The sequence below is a fragment of the Colletotrichum orchidophilum genome (genome assembly GCF_001831195.1).
Source record: "Colletotrichum orchidophilum strain IMI 309357 chromosome Unknown Scaffold_153.1, whole genome shotgun sequence".
Classification (NCBI taxonomy): Eukaryota; Fungi; Ascomycota; class Sordariomycetes; order Glomerellales; family Glomerellaceae; genus Colletotrichum; species Colletotrichum orchidophilum.
In genome coordinates this window covers 58,851-77,278 of record NW_019173109.1, presented here as the reverse complement: position 1 = coordinate 77,278, position 18,428 = coordinate 58,851, and the positions used below count along the sequence as shown (strand labels likewise).

Genomic DNA, 18,428 nt, shown 5'->3' with positions numbered 1-18,428 from the left:
ACGAGACGCGAAAGAGATGAGCTTCTTCGCAAGCAGAGGGAGGAGGTTGGGGTCGTTACTGCTTGTTGGTATGAGTGAGAGGGGCCTTGAAAGCTTCGTGTATACCCCCAATGTCGCTCGCTTGGATGTGCATTGTTGAAGGGTTGCCAGTTGGTTAGCGGGCAGATGTCGCTGTTCTTGGAGAAGTACCTGGTAAGTTGTGTGATTCTTTCAAGGAGACTATGTCTTTATGATTGCAAATGGCTAACATTACAAAGACACTGTTATAAACAGACCGAGAACTGAACAGGAGAACAACGGAGGCGGGAGTATCGTTGAGATGATGAGCCACAGACGGGAGACTCTTCTATGCATAGGTAGCGCAGAGTTGAGATGAAGATGGATTACAAGTTTTCAGGGAAAAGCCCGGCAGAAGGCGTTATTGTATATCGAGTTGCTGGTTTCAGAGTTACCGATCACACTTTGCAATCAGCTCTCAAAGAATAGAGCTCCAAATACTGTGGAAAGGAATATCACCCAAGCATCAATGTGTGCGGTCCCCGTTCATTCATGTGTGGTGAAATCTGTCAAAGTCATGCCATTGTTTGACGGATTCTTCATGTGTCGGGACATCGACATTCTGCCCCTCCACCAACAAAGGACGTAGTAATGAGCTGGCAGACGGGAGTCAAGAAAGCTGGTCGTCTGGGAAGCAAAGCTCTGGTGCTCGGCGTAGATCGGGCGGCTCCTGTGCGTCCCTCTCCCGGAAGGGAGGAGGCGATGCGGGTCGGACCGCGTCGCCGCAAATACCTTATACATGTACCTGCCGGTCCTGGAGATCTTGCCAAGGCCATAAGCAAATGAAGATCTAGACAACATCAATACTACAGCATCGAACGCTGAGAACGTCTCGGCGCAAAGGTATAGATCGTACGTTTGTCATGCCGCAGCAAACGCAGCAGGCGGTGGCCTGCGTAGTGAGCTTAGCTGCGCAAGAATGAGCAAGTTTCCGAACCCCTCACCACCTCACCAATCAGTCTCCCCACGCCGACAGGTAGCATATATCAGGTCACGGTCCTCGGACGTAAAAGACGAAATACCACTCCGCCTTCGATACCGAGCAAGTTTGAGGCATTCATTCCCCTTGTCATTGTCCTCGTCAGCAGCAGAGCGAACATTCTTTGTCAAATAAGAGAGCCTGTTTCGTCACAGTCATGCCAGCTCAGAACATCATGGCGTTCGCATCTGCGTCTGCGCCTTTTAGTATGCTGTCCGAAAAGCCGATACCTCTTTACCCACGGCACATCGACCATTGATATGTCAGCAGTAATGTTTGAAAAACGAGACCGGTTTCCCTGCCGCCCAACCATGATGGCAACCATGTTGTGCCTCGAGGCCATCGTCGTCTTCACAGCTCTCGCACTCTTTGGTATGGCGCACCCGAACCGCTTCCGCTCGCGGCTTTGGAGAAATGGCGGCGAAGAAGGGTGGTGCTCGAACCCAAGGATGAGGATATACTTCTACGCCAACCACGAAGAGCCGCCAGAGATTCCCTTGATATGGAGCCAGAGGTGAGAGGGGTTCCGCGTGCTTCCTCCACCACCACCCTGCAGAGGCTTTGACGCTGACATCATCTCGCCGTCTCCAGATTGACGACCTCCAACACGGCCACTGCAGTCCTCGGAGCCACCGCCTTCTTCGCCCGCCTGACGATGGCCGCCCTACAATACGAAGCCCGATGGACGAACCTCGCGTACGACGCCTTCCTCGCCGCCCTGTGGGCCTGCAGTGCCGCGGCACAGAACGGGCCTGATCTGACCGATTCCAAACACTTCTGCGAGAGACCGTGGTATCTCACCCGAAGCTGTGACGAAGCGTGGCCGGAGAACCGGGGGTGGTGCAGGATCGCGAAATGGGAATATGCCTGGTCGATTCTTGCGGCGTCGTTTTACGTCACGAGGATTGTTGGCGCCTTGGGCTGGTTGGTGTACGAAAAGGGGGAAAGAGATGGAAGAAAGACGGGGCACAAGATGTCGGTCTTGTTGGAGGACTGTGAGTGGGATGATAGGTGTGGGAACACGTCGGACAAAGACGATGCTGAAGAGCATGGCTGGGTTTGATGCGCTTGATCTGGCGTCAGACATCTCGCGTCGTACAAATGACGGCAGGATGGAAAATGGGATCAAGGTGACACAACTCCACTCAGCGAAACATCGCCTCATGCGGAGGGCGTGAGGAAAAACACTTGAATATCAACTTTGCATTGCGACTCTCCACCTAACGACTATTCACAATAAAGTTGGAATGAGGGAGTGAAGGAAAAAGTCCATCGCGTCTGCATGCATGCAACCGTCCGAAACGATGTGTGGCCAGCCCCTCCGAAACCCCGTAAATCCACCGATGAACCATGGCGATCAGAAAAAAGCTTGACGCTGCTTATTTGTTCTAAGGTGAAAGTGTCAGTGATACCATCTTGGTGACAGATGGTGCGATCGGTGTCGGAGTGAGACTCACAGGGCAGCCGGCACAGGTGCAGCCCTTGCCGCAGTGGCAGGAGCCGGTGGAAGCGCATCCGCAGCCAGACATGATGATTGGTTGGTGGGGTGGTTTGAAGTGATTTAAAAGTGGTTTTATTTGCTTTGAATGAGGACCGAAGTCGATTTGTTTGTTTGTGCAGTGAGGTGATGATGGAGATGGAGACGAGAGAAGTCAAAGTCCGCCAGTGGGAAGTACCTTGGTGGTTTAAGTAATGCCACTGATTATCTAATGCCGGGAGCAGAGCACCGCTGATGGAAGGGAAGGAACGGGGCGAGATGGCAGACAAGAGCAGTCGGGCTCCTTCCTCATGGCTCCTACCAACCAAGCAGACCGACCACATGGTCTTCACCCGAGCACGGAAGTCGCTAGTCAGCCGCCCCAAGGGCCAGCCAGCAATGCTAGCTCTGACGCCGTTGGGAGAAGGAAGGTCCTCCGTCACCCCGCCTCCTCTTGCCCGTATCTCTTGCCTGCCACGCCTGCCTAACAAGCATTGGGAAAGAATCAGTCAGGTTAAGCGGTTCGGAGCGAAGTGGCGAACCACGTGCAGCCGGTACGGAAAGCTAAGATTGCTTTTGTCACAAGGCAAGAAGAACGAACCACTGGCAGTTCTCCCTCCCGGATCGAGACCACGCAAAGAGAACCCCACTTTCCCACCGAGACGATTGACGAACGGGCCCGGGCGCTCAGACCGGAGTGGGCCCGCCTGCGGGCTGCCAGATTGGGAAGAAATCTCCCACGTAGCCAATCATATTGCCTGGCAGAATCTTGAAGCAGGTACCTGGGTACCTTCTGCGGGGGAGGGGAACGATGGCTCGACGACCATCTTCGAGACGTCTCCTTCTCCTCGAGGACGGACCAAAGATCAGGCAGGGCCTTCTTCCCTTGAAGCTGTAATTCTTATGAATAACAGATCGAACGGATTTTGGTGAGATCACCTTGCATGCCCAGAGTTGTACCAGTGGGGAGGGGTTGTCCATCTGAAGGCAGTAGATTGTAGAATCCCTGAGACAACGACCTTTACCCTCGAGGAAGTGACGCCTAGGCAAGACATAGGTCTGGTATCCTGAGAATCTTTGCATCCAACTATTTGCTGTTACATATCCTCTATAGCTGCTCATGTGTTCCAATCAACTTGGACCGACATGCATAGGTACTGCGAGTCGAGCGAGCTGGCAAGTCGACGTACGACAGGGGGACCGTTCACGGCGCCGTGCATGATGCATCTGCGTCATCAGACGTGCTGGCGCGCGGGTCCGGCGCGCGCCTTTTTAAGCCTTTCCAACCGGTGACATGCTGCTGCAACGTTGTAAGTAAGCAGTAGCCCGTCACCGTCGGAATCCGCTTTGACAGTTCTTCTACTGGTTCCACGTGTGACTTAATCTTATCGGCACTAAGAGATTCTGAGCTTTTCAAGACCCGATGGCTTGGTGCTGGTCCGGTGCCGAGTCCGAGATCATCGCACTGCCACAAAACTTCGACTGTGGACTCTCTCGGGTGCAGGTCCACAGCTGACGGGGGCTGAGGCGGGTTCTTCTCTCGCCGGCCATGAGTATCTGGAACGCTCAAAGCTGGACGGCTTTGTTGCAATTTCGTTTCATCTCGCGAAAATCCCAAATGCGCATTTGCTTGCCGTCTGGTGCCATGTTTGAGCGCGATGTTGGAGCACGATGTTGCAGCTCGCGTGCCGCCGTGCGGCCTGGAAATGGGTGTTTGCCGTCGAAAACATCGGTCATCACCATGGTGTATAATCTGGTAGGGCAAGAAAAGAGTAAAATCAGAGTCACAATCAGTTGGATGAGGCTTGATATGATAGCAAATACAAGTGAGCTACACCTACCTGATGATATTCCCACAGGTTGTTAGGATACTGTTAGTTCTGCGGTAAATCAATTTTCAAGCACTCACTTGGAAAATCAATGGCGAGTAACGTTGATTATTCTCGCATCATGCAACCGTCCTATGTTATTATTGAGAAGCAACCGTGAACCGAAGCTATTGAACGATTCCCAGTCAATCCTGGCATGACTTCGACGAACCCACCGGCCTGAATCTCTCGTTTTCACTATACTTGACACTGAAGTCCCTCGTGCAGACAATACCACGACCGTTTTCCCTCTGCAGTATAATCTCCTCGCTGTTGGCATCAGAAGGCACGGCACCAGCGTACATAGCCTCAGCCGAGGAACGGCCGTCCAAAGCCACGGGCGACCGCACCGCATCAGCTCTCGTACCAATGTCGGAGGTGCCGCCGGACACGTATTGCTCAGTCACGCTGAAGCCGTCCTTGGTATGCATCTCGAACTCGTCGTGTAGGCTGCGATCCAGTGGGATACTGCCGGTCCGCCTCTTGCCGCTCGCGTACGCGTTGCCGCCGCGAGAGGATGTCCCGGCGCCGAGAGGGGTTTGGCCGCTTCGGCCGTAGCGTTCGTTGCTGGGGTAGTAGCCGATCGAGCTGTTGATCTTCAAGAGGCGGCCGAAGAGGGGTTTGAGGTAAGAGGCGCAGGCTGCGATGATGCCGATGTTGAGCTGGAGACTGCTCGCGCGGAAAAGATTAGCGTCAGACGGCAATATTTGCCTTTTAACAGCGGCGAGGCAAACTCACTTTTGCCAGAAATGAACCCAATAGTCAAAGATGGCGTCGATGTCGCCGCCTGTGGTCAACATGAACACGGCCTTGAGAATGCCCATGATGATTGCACTAGATGTGGAACAACGTGAGTTGATATGTCCTCGACAGAAAATCATATCCGTGGCTAGAATTCGATGCGACTCACAAGTAACCAAGGTTGAGGATGCCTATCACGTAAAGTCGGACGCGGAATTTCATCTTCAGATGCCAGATGATAGGAACCGGCAGCGCTCCCAAGCAAATATCGGTGAATATGTTGCAAGCTAATAGGAGTCTTTGTCAGATCGCGCCAGAAACCGATGGTCGGGTTCACTCACAGACATTCCAGTATGTCAGGTTGATGAACAGGTTGAAATCGTGACATCTCGGGTCAAAAGGGTTCATCCACTGAAACTCCCACCAACCTGAATATGGCGTGCAATAGACAAACAGCCAAACAATGGCTTGAACCGAGTATGCCACGACAAAACCTACTAGGTTTAGTGATTCCCGTAATATGGTACAACATCAGATGGAAGCTTGTTCGCCATCCCACGTACCGATCACAGCGTAAAGAGACCACGTATACCACCGCAGATCCCTCTTGAGGCGAAGCAAACTTATCGCCATAGAAATCCTCAGCAACCCCATTGCGACACCATCTGATAAGACTGTCTTCCAGAAAGATATGTGTTCGAACTCGATTCTGTCTTCCGTCGGTAGTGTCGAGGCATGATGACCAAGGCCATACGGTATCTGAAGGACCAGGCAGACCCAAGAGGTTAAAGCGAGGATCTAAATTCTCATAAAATTAGTGATCTTTTTCTCAATTTCAGTCTGAAGAACGTAAACGTACGGCGGCAGCAACTATGAGGGCATCCTCAGCTCCAAACGCTCTGAGAATCACCAGCCGAGCATAAATGCGCAGCGAAACAAATGCCAGAGCGAGGAAGTGGAAAACACCAACGACCCCGACGATTCGTCCTGCGTTGCTGGCATTGGCGTACTCGGGAGGAAAATCATCCATCGCTACTTCATAATTGGAAACGCAGAGAGCAGAGAAGGAAAGCAATGGCGATGGGGATGGCGATGGCAACTGATGGAAAGGATAACCCTCTTTCCCCTCCACTGTCTGTACCTCGATGGTCCAGACAAAGGCCTAAGACGTAGGCCCCCAATCCTTCTGTCCAAACCCGTTTGGAAACTTGGGCATTCTTCGTCTCGGCCTGGCCCCATGAGTTGCCTATCTCGGCTTCATGCAGCCTTCTTCAACGTTCCTGGTCTTAGACTTAATGGGAGAAATAAGAAACTTGCATCCTGCGACTTCAGGTTGTCATATTTCAAGCTTGGTTGGCCGTTGGTCAGTGAAGGCTCGGCGTGTAGTAGTACCGGACAGGTACTGCGCACACCACGCTTGGCGCGACGTCGTATTTTGCGAGACTATCGCTCGATTTGTAAGTTGATTCCTTTGAGGGATCCACAACCATGTCGGGGGCGGAATTTTCAACGCGCAATCTTGAAGAACCTGTCTGCGTTGGTGTGGCACAGGGGAGAAGAGGGGTTGAAGATACCGGGGTTTCCGAGCAGCGTGTTGCCAACTTGCCAACTTGCCGCATAGGCTGCATTTGCCAAGAGCAAGGGGCAAACGGTGAGAGTGTCGATTGTCCAATGTCCAGGACTCGAAAACCCTCGTGGCACAGCACGGTCGTCAGGGTCTTCAACTTGGACAGACGATCCGGCGCAGCCCGATCTGGCCACGGCGTACGGATAGATGGACCCATATGGTGGGAGGATACGGCGGGAGTGGAACATCAGAATGTTGAGAATCATGGGGCACGCATCCCACAATAAAATAGGTAGCAAAGGAAAACCAAGCCAATGTTCAAATTTTAAACTAATCCTTCCATGATCTTATCTGGACAAAGATCAGGTGAACCGGAAGTGTGCCGACCACGCCACGACCCGTTCGCGTTCTTCATCTGTTAGTATCGACCGGGAAGCATAAAAAAACCTACGCAGAATATGACTGGACCAGTTGGCTCGGGTGATCGAGGCCATCAACCCGTGTGGGACTGTGGGTGACGTTTGCGCCGCGCCCCTGCATTCGAACCCCGGCCATTCTCCACACGGGCCTGTTGGTTCAACTTGGTCGGAGGGCCGGGCTCGGGGCCCCGGTCTCCAAAGCGGAGCATTCTATCCTGACATCCTGGTGCAAAGCCCCTCAGGGTATAGCATTGTCATACCATCTTCGCAGGATACCTGTATTTGTATTCTTCGTTATTGAACTTGTCAGTCCATCATCGATGTGACGTCCAACAAAGTTGCACGAGTTTGTTCACCTATCTAGGATCCATCAGTTACATTGCAATCTCCGGCATGCAGCGGCCGTTGGTCCAATGCGGGGGGTGAAGACTCCATGTCGGCGAGAACGGCGGAGGGCCAAGACGATCGAGTCCACCAAAGCGAAATATGCTTGCTTGTTTGGGCAAGTCGTTTACGTATTCTATGCGGACGTACTCGTCGGCCTTCGGTAGTTGAACGTTTTGGTATTCTGCAACTCGATTTAAAGTCGCGCGTGATTCTGCAGACTCGCCGTAAACGTGCGTCTTGTCACAAGTCACCACACCACACTAGGAGCACTGCCGCAGTCCTAAGAAACCACATCTTCGTGTGTACTTGTTTCCTAAAGCGTTCACGTTCTCTTGGTCGACATGCGTTCTAGCAAGATGCGTACGAGTGTGAGTCTCATCGCCGCAGCTGTGATCCACGGCTCGGCTGCATTGAGCTGTTGCAACCACACCATCTCTCGGGATGTTGTCGTTGTTGGTGGTGGTGCCGCTGGTTCCCACGCTGCCGTTTGGTTGAGGGATCACGGTCAGAGTGTGGTTGTTGTAGAGAAGGCCAGCCAACTTGTGAGTTTCATCCCTTCCTTTTCTCCCTCTCTGCTTCGGATAGAACTTTTTGAGCAAATCGGTACCCTCAACCTGACTGACAACTCGCTTCAAGGGTGGACATACGGCTTTCTACCATGACCCAGTCTCCAACAAGTCCATCAACGTCGGTGTGCAGGCGTGGATGGAATACAAGGACGCTTTCGACTTCCCCAAGCGCATGAACGTCTCAACCAGCGGGTCGATGCAGTTCACCACGCTCGACTACAAGTACGTCGACTTCACGACGGGCTCGCCGGTAGCAGGCTGGGCTGCGCCCTCGACAGACGCCATGTACCCCGCGCTGCAGAGGTACCTCGACGTCCTCGAGAAGTACGAGAACATCACACTCCCGGGCTTTGAGAATTTCCCCGACCCGGACGCCATCCCAGAGGACCTGGTCATGCCCTTCCGCGACTTTGTCGAAAAGTACGACATCGCCGCCGCTGTGCCCCAGATCTGGGACTCTACCGCCCAGGGCCTCGGCGACACCATGGACGTCCCGACCTTGTTCGTCATGCAGGCCTCCGGAGTCCCCATGGTGCGCGCGTTGCTGGGAACCGCCGCCTCCGCGGTCCCCGCCTCGGGCCGCCTCTACGAGCTGTACGAGAGCGTCGCCAACTTCCTCGGCGACGACGTTCTCTACTCCAGTACCGTCATCTCTACGGCCCAACGCACTGACGAGGGTATCTCCGTGAAGGTCGCAGGCACCGACGGCACCCTGACCTGCATCGACGCAAAGCGCCTGCTCATCGCCTTCGAGCCGACCCCCGAGAGCCTGGCGCCCTTCCAACCGGACGAGACGGAGGAAGAAGTCTTTAGCAAGATCGAGTTCACCACCGTCTACGCAGGCGTCCTACGCCACCCGTCGCTGCAGATCAGCACCGCCTACTCCAACAGGTCGCCGGCTCCCGGGTCGACCAACTACACCGTCTTCCCCACCCCTTCGCAGGTGGGCCGCATCGACTACCTCGGCGGCACCAAGGATCTGTTCCAGTTCACGGCCGTCGGCACGGACAAGGATACCCCCGAGACGATCAAGGCCGTCATTGCCAAGTCCATTGACAACTTGATCGGGGCCGGGATCGTTCCTGCGTCCAACGGCACGCTCAGTTTTGCTGCTTTTGCGAACCACGGCAAGATGCACCCGCGCGTCACCGACGATGAGCTCCGTGCTGGATTCATCCAGAAGCAGACAGCCCTCCAGGGCCGACGCTCTACTTGGTACACGGGGGCAGCTTTTTCTGCGGGATTCTCGACTGTGGTATGGGAGTACAACAATGTGATCTTGCCTAAACTGATTGAGGGATTGTAATGAATCGAGGAGGGTGTCAAATATGTATATAATAAGTTGACCAAGGTCTGAACAGTCAGATACTCTAGATCAATTACCACGTAGATTCAAGAGTTTGGTTGAAGACTTCGACTTGACGCGGTTTGACATGAATCATGCTGGAGCAGACAGAAGCGCCTCAGCCCAGGTGTTGGGATCATCTTCTTCTCAAGGACAGCCGCCTAAAGGACTCAAGTCCAGTCACACTCGTAACCCTGGCGCGTTTCGAGGCCAGCTTCTGTTTCGGTGCGGGCTTCATGGTTGATGGGGGCCCGCAGTGGCTATTGACGTTTTCACGCAACGTGTCGTTGGGATACACAAAAAGGGTGAGGCAGAATGTCAACTATTTTGCCGAGTAGTGAGAAATTTTTGAATGACCTTGATGGTCGAGAATTACCTTGGATGGCCTGTGGATTGTTCGTAGGTGCCTTGTATGTGGTTGAGTGCGATGGGACTTGTCTACTTGGCAAGCAGGCGTCGGTTGCCGTCTTCATATACCTTACAAGAGGTACTTTAGATGGTGGGGTTTCTCGATATCCCATTGCTACCCGCTCTGCAATGTTCCCGCGCGGAGGCTCTCTTCGGCGTCGTGCGGGAGCCTCGATGAAACTCCACTTGATAAGATGGAGTACCTTAGGCACGGGGAACGAACAATTCAATGGTCTAGCACTCCATGGTACCACGTTATCCAGAATAGCGCCAGATCAGAGTTATATGCGGGGCAATCATTAAATCTGATAAGGGCCGTTTTGAGACTTCGACGTAATCTAACCAATCAATCACACCGCTGAAGAGGTGGTGAAGCATGGGGTCGAAGACAGCTATGAGTGCATATTCTTTAGTAACCAAGAATCATTGGTTTTATTATAGTAGTAGTTTGATAGGTATCCAGATCCAACTCTCTCAAGCAACGTTGTTCAGAGAAGTTAAAAAACTTGTCATAAAAAGCTTGAGATTTGAACCATGGTCAATACGAGCATGTAAGCTCATTTATGCACCTGCTGACAGAAGAGCTGCCACTTCCTGCCTTCTTCACTAAACTCTATCAAATCCTCTTCTTCCCTCGCATCAAGTCGTTTCATAAGTTACGGGCTGTTCTCTATCCCAAAGCTTTCCTTGTAACTTGGAGACCGTTCGGCCTCCAAATCGTTGATGTTGGTCGTGCTACTCGAGCGTTTCGTTTCTTTGACGCCTGCAGAGTAGTGGCCCGGTGCACTGGATCCGTTGGGGATGTGGAATCGGCGGTCGCAACGGTTCAGTGCATACGTGTACACCACGATCAGCTCAATAACGTAGTTGAAGACGTAGTAGCACGCCTTCTGGTGGTACCACGCCGGATCGGAGGCGGGCCGGGGCGTGGTGTAACTCACGCCGACGCGGAATCCGGCGCCGAGTGACAGCAAGGTAGCGGTGAAGAAGACGAGAATGAGTTTCGTCCTGAGCGAACCCTTGCCAAAGGGCTCGTGGAGTGACCTGCGAGGGGCTAGTAGGGTCGCGATGAGGATCGGAATCGGCAGGAAAGCCAGCGCGGCAAGGGACGTGCCGGAGAGCAGCTGGATGATACGCGCGGTGTGCAGTGTCGACGGGTTGCGGGTATAGAAGGAAATAATAGTGATGGTGATGGTCATGATGAGGCAGATGATTACGTAGGCGTAGAGAGCCTTGAAGGCCAACGAGGGGATGCGGCCCCATCCGAAGTGGGGATGTATCGACCTGACCAACCGCTGTGTGAAAATGAGGTTGACGATGAAGAGGATGATGACGCCGGCAGCCGCCAAGATGGTGGCGGCGATTGTCAAGCGGGCGTTGTTGTGGTGGGTTGACCAGGCGATGCGCAGGACCAGAGCAGCGTTGCGGGCCATGCAGAAGCCGGCGAGGAGCACCGAGGGCAGAAACTTGTGCCCGCGGGCCTTGTTCCGCCGGAAAATGGTGAGGTTCAGGACGAATCCGCTGAGGAAGAAGACCATCAAGACGGCGCAGATGGGAACGTCGACCTTGACGGTCGGGATCAACCCGAGAAGCGCCGTGGTAGGTGCATATGGAGGTCCTTTCGGCGCCTATGCGGTGTCAGCGAGGACAACATGATGGTGATGCGGATTCAGCCTACCTGAGGGCCACTCGTGGCCGGTGATGAAGTCGACATGGCTTGGCAGGTGGGGTTGCAGATGAATTGAGTTTGGTTTGTTGCAGGGGTTGTACAGAGTATAGTTGATTTAGAGTTCGTTCGATATCGCAAATGCGTGCAGGGAGGTGTGTGTAAGTGATGATGTGAAAATCTAGTCAAGCCAGAGCATCAAAATGTTGGATACTTTCAAGGTCTTGTATTTGATTTCAGGCTCCAGAATGAAGACAAAGTCGGCAAGACTGCAGCTCACTATCTCGATAGCTGCTCTGCTAGCTTCTATATCAGCCGGCTGCTTTGAGGTTTACTACCGTCCCGCAAACGGCCATCGGAGGTTGGGAAAAGGGCCGTGCCGATGTTGACGTGGTTGTTGGCATGCGTCTAATGAGCTTGTCGGTAGAGGTGTCCTACTTAGCGCCAGCAAGTCAGGATTTTGATTGGGGGAATTGTGTTTCTCAGTACTAATTAAGCGTCATGCCTGACCAGCTCGGGCACAGTCACTACCCGTTGTCCGATGTCATGTGAATGGCATTCCATGCTATGCCAGTACATCAAGGGCCTAAGGCCAATTGATATTAGGCAGTCGGTCTCCGACCCGCCCAGGCCATTGACAGATAAGACCCTTTCAGCCTTTCTACGCGGTCATCACTACCAATAGATGCTAGCGTGCTGCCACACCCCCAGCCACTTCGGGTGGTGTAGGCTCCGTCTCACTCGGGCAGCCTTTACAAAACCTGCCGCGATCTATGTTTGCTAGACCTTGATTTCTCAGCAAAAGAGAGTACAGCGGATTAATGCCAAACTGAAATTTCGCAGAGCAAGGCGCGTTCCCCTTGATGAGGTAGGGAAAAATAAAATTAACACAGGAGTCAACGTAGATTCCTTTTTGATCTCGTGTACGGTCTATCTAGACTAGATACGTTCTAATCGAGCTAGACTCTAATATTGTGAACTCTAAATGACATCCCTAGTCTAGTGACAGCAAATAACCACGTACTGGAAGTCGGCTGGTAAAGTGAAAACGGGTTAGCTCGAGAACATAGACAGCTCTGCTCCAGGCTTACTCCCGGGGGACCACGGATGTTGTAGCCGCGGGCGCTCTTGTAGGTGGGGTCCAATGGCCTGGACCTTGATCTTGCCGGCAGCGTGGATGTCAAGGCAGAGGTGTGCAGTTGGGGTCGCTGTACGGGCAGAACCCCTCGGAATTAATCAACTTTTTATCACTGCAATCTAGCGGGTCTTGCGTAGTAACCGGTAGTGTGGCTATGAGACTAGTTCTCCGTACGCACCTCGCCGTTGAAGCCCTGGGGAACGGCGGCAGCGGCCATCAAAAGGGAAACGAAAAAGCCGGTGAAGGGAGTAGAGCGTGTTTTGAAATGTATTGATTGGGAAGGCATGTAAATGTTTTGAGGGATGAAAGAGAGTGATTGAAATAGGGTGTCTTGGCGATAGCAATTAATGTACCCGGGGACTGGCCGAGACTTATCACACGGTTGAAGGTGCATTTTATGACTGCAGCAGTACCCGGACCTATCTCGGGACAACATGAATTTGCCTTTCATGATTCGGCATTGTTGAAGTGTGCTATAAACTTTAAACTACTATCATTCAAAGCTAGTGTTAATTACGAACAGCTAGAATTGTTCCATTGCTGAACGAAGATCTAGGGTTGTACTTCATCATGGGTAATTTGACTCGCACTTTCGCCGACTTAATTAGGTTACTTTGTTAAGTTATGCAGTCCTTTTAAAGTAGCAAGGAAGAATGAGTTGTGATGGTCTCACGGGGTGAGACTCAGCCTTCCCGCTGACCTGCAGAGCTCATTCCGGGACGCTCAAGCGTCAAATACGTATGTATACGGGCTGATTAGAGTTGCTACCGGCCATCCTTGCTTCACAGAAGATTTTATAGGGTCATAATTTCAACAGGAATAAGCATAAGGATGTTAGCCCGTGTCTGGTAGTCTGCTGAAGAGATTTCTGACATGAAGTTGGAGGTATTGGATGACCCTCGATCTGATCACAGACTTAGATAGTGGAAGATACCCTTAAGCCTCTGATATTTTCGCATTAAGATCGGTGTATGTGCGGCTGAGCCTCAAGTGGGTAACTGGGAGCTAGCAAGGTCTGGTCCAGATAACCATTCAAAATCTGCCAGAGTCTATTTGAAATCCTCACTCAACTGTTGACATCGATACCCACGATATCTGCACTTCTTTACTACCCTCGACTGAATTGTCCCAGGAGAGCCATCTAAGGTAGTTGCGCCTGCCTGTTTGCATAATTACGTCTCAGCCAGGGGTTTGCTGAGTCATTGGAATTGATCAGACGAACCTGAAAGCTGGGACAAAAAGGGTATGTGTCTGGGGCCTGATACGAACCCCTCCTGTTTGAACCCCTTGTCAGGACGATGTAAGCAGGAGCGGTAAGTTTCAAGACGACTTCCCGGCAGAGAGAAACGACGAGTCCTCAGTGCAAGACCGCAGTCCGGAAAGACGGTGGGCAAAGTTGATCAACATGCTCTGGGTGGTACTGCGGCGCCTGGCACAGCTTTTTCTCAAAACCATTCTCGTTCTTGTGTTTTTCCCCCGGAAAGAAGGTACAAAGAAAATAGGTCTTAAGCAAGTATTGAATACCTAATTATCGCGACTTCGATGATTGACTCCGAGTGAATATGCGACAAAAGATAGTCAATCTTCTCAAATTGGCGTGAAATTGTGCGTTCGAGCGTACTCCATTAAAGACTCGTTTTCTTGATATCATAGCACATGAGATTCGTCCTCGCGAGAGAGTCGGACCGCCGCACCTCAACTCTCATGCTTATGCTGGTGTCAAGACCACTACATCTCCCTGCCCTCTATTCTCAAGCACCTGTATTGCATCACACGAGTTTGCACATCCTGAGGACTAGACACATGATTAATGTTCAAAAAGGAGGACTTCTCCGGTCCTGAATTATGCAAATAATGTGAGAAGAACTACAAATACACGACTGAAACAACGGGGGGGATATCTCTTCTAAAACAGACCAGCCATCGCGACGAGAACAAATCCAAACAAGCCAGTGCCAACAGTCGCGCCAGTCAACAGCTTTCCAGAGGCAGCGTTGGTGCCGGTGGAGGTGCCGGTGGAGGCGGTGGCGCTGGCGGCGGAGCCGGAGTGGGTGGCCGTGGGAGTGCCCGTCGGACGGATCGTGGTGTCTGTCGCGGTGGAGTTTTTCAGCGGGGCGTCCGAGGGCACGGGGGAACCAGAGGAAGGCGTCGCTGACGCGGCGGAGCTCCCGGAGGAGGGTTCGGAGGTGTTACCTGAAGTGGTGTCGTTCTGACCGGCGTTGGTGCTGTCGTCGGTGGCGGCGCCGATCTTGATGCTCGACCAGTCGCCCGTCTTGTCGCTGTAGGTGTAGGAGCCACCGGGGTTCGCGTTGGTGATGGAGACCTTTTGGACAGTCATGGTGAAGGGCGCCTTGGAGTAGTCGGTCGCGCCGCCGGCCCAGGTGATGGTGCCGGGGCTGTTGTCCGGGTCGCCGCCGGCCCAGATGCCGAGTCTCAGGCGGGCCGGGGTCTGGGGGAAGTTCTTGCCGCCGACGGCGTCGGCGTAGTTGAGCGTGCGGACGAGGTTGCTGTTGATGTACCAGGTAACGGCCTCCTTGGTCCAGTCGATGGTGTAGTTGTGGTACTCGGTCTGGGTCGCGGCGATGGTGTGGAACGCGCCGCGGTCGTAGCTGGTGGTGTTACCCTTGCCAAAGTAGTTGGTTTGCACTTGGGCATCCTGACCGCCAAGCCATTCCCAGTCAACCTCGTCCAAGTCGTCGGACTCGATAACAACACTGCTGACGATACCGGTTCCGGGGGCGGCCTTCATGATGACCTCGGCGCGGCCGAAGAAGAAGTACCATGACGTCTCAATGGTGGGGGCATCACCCTTCTTCTTCAGGGTGAACTCGGCGCCATCGGAGCCGTAGGTGATGTTGCCGGCGGTGACGGCCCAGGCATCATTGTCTGCGCCCTTGGTGAAGTCGACCTCGTAGATGCTCTTTGCCAGACCCTTGTCGGCGGGGCAAGTTTCTGTGCGACCTCACGTCAGGAAATCATTGATCCACCAAAGCCGATCGTGTCGTGATGTGGATGTCGTGTTGGGGACAACCACAAATGAACGCGGATCCAAAGTCAAACTTACTCTTAGTAGGGTCGCAATCGGTAAAAGTTTGAGCCAAAGTTGTGGAAGCGAGAAGCGCAACGAGCGACGCTTGACGAATGAAAGACAACGCCATTGTGAGTAACGGTAAATGTGTGGCGAAGGAAGAACCCTCTGAAATTCAATTCAACGACAGTGTATTGATAGGAAAAAGATTATTCAAAAGGAAAAAAAAGAACGAGGGGAAAGACTGAGGCTTTCAGTGAATGACCTTGGAAAGTAAACCCGCCCCCTTATTTCGATGGCGGGCCAGCGTCTCCATTAAAGCAGGGCAGAATCAAAAGGATCCATGGATACCTGGTGTTTGAGCTTCACTAGGCGAACCCTTCACAAGGTTGCACCTGGACAGGCTGGAGCCAACCACCTCACTTCCACTCCAACCAAGGAGGCTGACGTACGTTTGAGCATCTGGCCAACGGCAAACACCTGCCACTCGGCCTCCCGGCAGTGGAGGTGCCATGGTGGGGTTCATTAGTGGGTGAAATCTATTGAGGGGACGCGTGTGCATGGGTGGCTGCACCATTTCTTCTTCCCTGACACCTGCACCTGGTCGCTCGGGGCAGCGCCCACCATCCGATGTGCCGTGCCGGGAGGCCGTTCATGCTATTAAAAGCCGGGTGGCCTTGTCAAGTTGGGCTGAAGCACCAATAGGACGTCCCGACCTGGGTTCTGCGTTCATTGTGGGCTAAAATAGTGAGACGGAATGACCAACGGCGGAGTCTCAAACCTCAGTGGCTGACGTCGAAACTTGCCAACACCTCCCAATATGTGCATCTTAAGGGGGCTGAGACGGGAAAGAAGGGTGTTTTGCTGAATAACCCATACCCTTTCTCCAGTAATGATGCTGGTGAAAACAGAGCTGGAGGCCCCTTGATCCAGACATAATCCTTGATGTCCCCCAGAGAAACGCAACCAGCATGCCAACCTGTGCCAACCCAAACATTCAAACCCAGAATTGTGATTGCTGCGGCCCTCTCAGGCTGTGCTCTTCAGACGAAACATGCTTTAAGCTCACTGGAGCCCATTGGCATCACAGACCAAAGATCGAGTCTTTGCGCACTTGCATCCACATCAGCGCGCACACTCTTTCCAGTGCGCCGTCGCCAGCGACTCGTGTTCCCGTTAGTCAGGGCTGCGGACGGACAGGGTAATATGCGGCCTTGGCACTATCGCGGCGCTAAGTCAGCCAAGCAAATGACATCTGCAGGGTCATTTCGGAACCCGATCGCCCGCAGTCCGTGAACTTAACGGTGAGCGTCGTTTCCCGCCGGGAAGCCACCGGGGAGTATAGGAACTCGGCAGATCGGCGTTGTGGAGGGGGCAGAAGCACTGCCCTGAATGAAGTCGAATTCAAGGGGTTGGCGCAGCTTATGTCCGTACCATGATGGGATTCGGTGCCGGTGCGCCCGGATGGCTTTTGATGTTTTTGCGTCTCTCGCCGAAGGCACGACGAAGCGAGTATGACCGACGGCATGGCTAATCCGAGGATATTAGGGCCTCAAATGACTTTTCGAGAAATGATCGCCGTGGCGGCCATTGCTCTGGTTCCGCGAGACGGAGCTCTCTCTCCCGCTGATGTCATGCAAATCAGAACAGGTCTTGGATTCGTAATCTTCAGCAAAAGCCGCATATGCAGGGTATAGGTAAGGAGGGTGTGTCCGTTGGTCAAATTTCTAGAGCATCTAGCGATCGCAATCCTGTCGATCGCATCAGCCGCACGTTCACTCTAGCGTACTAACTAAGATGGAAACTGGGCGAGGACATCGAAGGCAATCTGTTCTACCCATCAGAGAATGAAACAAATACAATTCTCTACACATTTTGATGCAAACTCCAAAAAGAACAACAAACTACGCGACATGGCTTACTCAAGGCCGGGAGGATCTCTCCGCAAGGTGCCAAACGAATCAGCAAGGCTCTGACCATGAGCTGACCTTTCGGGCCAAGCCTTACCCCACAAATGGTTCTCCAAGGCCATTTCCAGTTCTGCAAGCTCCGCCCTTTCTCGTGTTGTGCATGCCAACTGCTGAAGATCATGAAATCTCACCATACGTTCGGGTCGTTGAGCAATGTGTTTGATGAGGCCAGTGGGGTGGACGGCCGCAAGCAGACCATCTATGTATGTTGCAGACTAGCGTGGTATCATTGATGTATGAATAGATCAACTGCGTCAGTATCAGAATTCAACTTCCATTACCTCCAGCCTGGTACCTCAGCTCCACCTTGCAACGAGTAAGTCGAGGAGTTTCCAGATTCCAAGAGCCCGAATAGCTGCCCATCTCTCATTTTGAATTGAGGTTCCTTGACTTTCAGGAGTCTCACCAAATAGAGTACTCCTTGTCCATAGGGTCGGATCCCTGGTGCCTCACGTATTCTGTCAATGTCGTCTTTCGCTTTATCTTGATCATTTGAATCCGGAGCCACCTTGGTCGTTTTATGTTTTTTTGCGGAGTTGAAGCATGGCCACTTGGCGAATGATCCCGTTCAGGCTGTTCTGAATCTGGTCACACATAAGCAGATACTGGACGCAGTCCGTGAATATTTGCAGGCTCAAAGGGTATTCCGGAAGATTACGTCTTAATGGTGTCTAGCGCACACGAACCTGGTCTCGCGAAGCCAGGAGAAATTTCTTCATGCTCGCCGGATATCAGTGGAAGAGAACTTGTGTTGGTTTACGTATCACAGGGTGATTTATTCGATCGGAAGGTGGTAACGAAGGGTCAAT

The 18,428-nt window shown here is 52.8% G+C and overlaps 5 protein-coding genes across 5 annotated transcripts, besides 2 other annotated features; 2 read left to right on the top strand and 3 right to left on the bottom strand.

The window, feature by feature from the left end:
• Nucleotides 1-1,359: 1,359 nt before the first annotated feature.
• CORC01_12445 (uncharacterized protein) lies at nt 1,360-2,099 on the top strand (the record flags this gene model as incomplete). The annotated part of the gene is made up of 2 exons (XM_022624065.1): nt 1,360-1,550; nt 1,628-2,099. The coding sequence occupies 2 exons, from the start codon at nt 1,360-1,362 to the stop codon at nt 2,097-2,099; spliced, it is 663 nt and encodes a 220-aa protein (XP_022469445.1).
• Nucleotides 2,100-2,415: 316 nt separating this feature from the next.
• Nucleotides 2,416-2,424: a sequence feature (Short protein (CORC01_12444, OHE92275.1) was converted to a misc_feature.).
• Nucleotides 2,425-2,493: 69 nt separating this feature from the next.
• Nucleotides 2,494-2,565: a sequence feature (Short protein (CORC01_12444, OHE92275.1) was converted to a misc_feature.).
• Nucleotides 2,566-4,527: 1,962 nt separating this feature from the next.
• Nucleotides 4,528-6,152, bottom strand: CORC01_12443 (uncharacterized protein; the record flags this gene model as incomplete). Its single annotated transcript, XM_022624064.1, has 6 exons — nt 4,528-5,050; nt 5,120-5,215; nt 5,292-5,409; nt 5,464-5,616; nt 5,686-5,920; nt 5,982-6,152. The coding sequence occupies 6 exons, from the start codon at nt 6,150-6,152 to the stop codon at nt 4,528-4,530; spliced, it is 1,296 nt and encodes a 431-aa protein (XP_022469444.1).
• Nucleotides 6,153-7,836: 1,684 nt separating this feature from the next.
• Nucleotides 7,837-9,370, top strand: CORC01_12442 (FAD dependent oxidoreductase; the record flags this gene model as incomplete). Its single annotated transcript, XM_022624063.1, has 2 exons — nt 7,837-8,037; nt 8,132-9,370. 2 exons carry the CDS (start codon nt 7,837-7,839, stop codon nt 9,368-9,370), a joined length of 1,440 nt encoding a protein of 479 aa, XP_022469443.1.
• Nucleotides 9,371-10,473: 1,103 nt separating this feature from the next.
• On the bottom strand, nt 10,474-11,531 carry CORC01_12441 (uncharacterized protein; the record flags this gene model as incomplete). The annotated part of the gene is made up of 2 exons (XM_022624062.1): nt 10,474-11,445; nt 11,496-11,531. 2 exons carry the CDS (start codon nt 11,529-11,531, stop codon nt 10,474-10,476), a joined length of 1,008 nt encoding a protein of 335 aa, XP_022469442.1.
• Nucleotides 11,532-14,527: 2,996 nt separating this feature from the next.
• On the bottom strand, nt 14,528-15,779 carry CORC01_12440 (glycosyl hydrolase family 16; the record flags this gene model as incomplete). The annotated part of the gene is made up of 2 exons (XM_022624061.1): nt 14,528-15,573; nt 15,686-15,779. The coding sequence occupies 2 exons, from the start codon at nt 15,777-15,779 to the stop codon at nt 14,528-14,530; spliced, it is 1,140 nt and encodes a 379-aa protein (XP_022469441.1).
• Nucleotides 15,780-18,428: the final 2,649 nt, after the last annotated feature.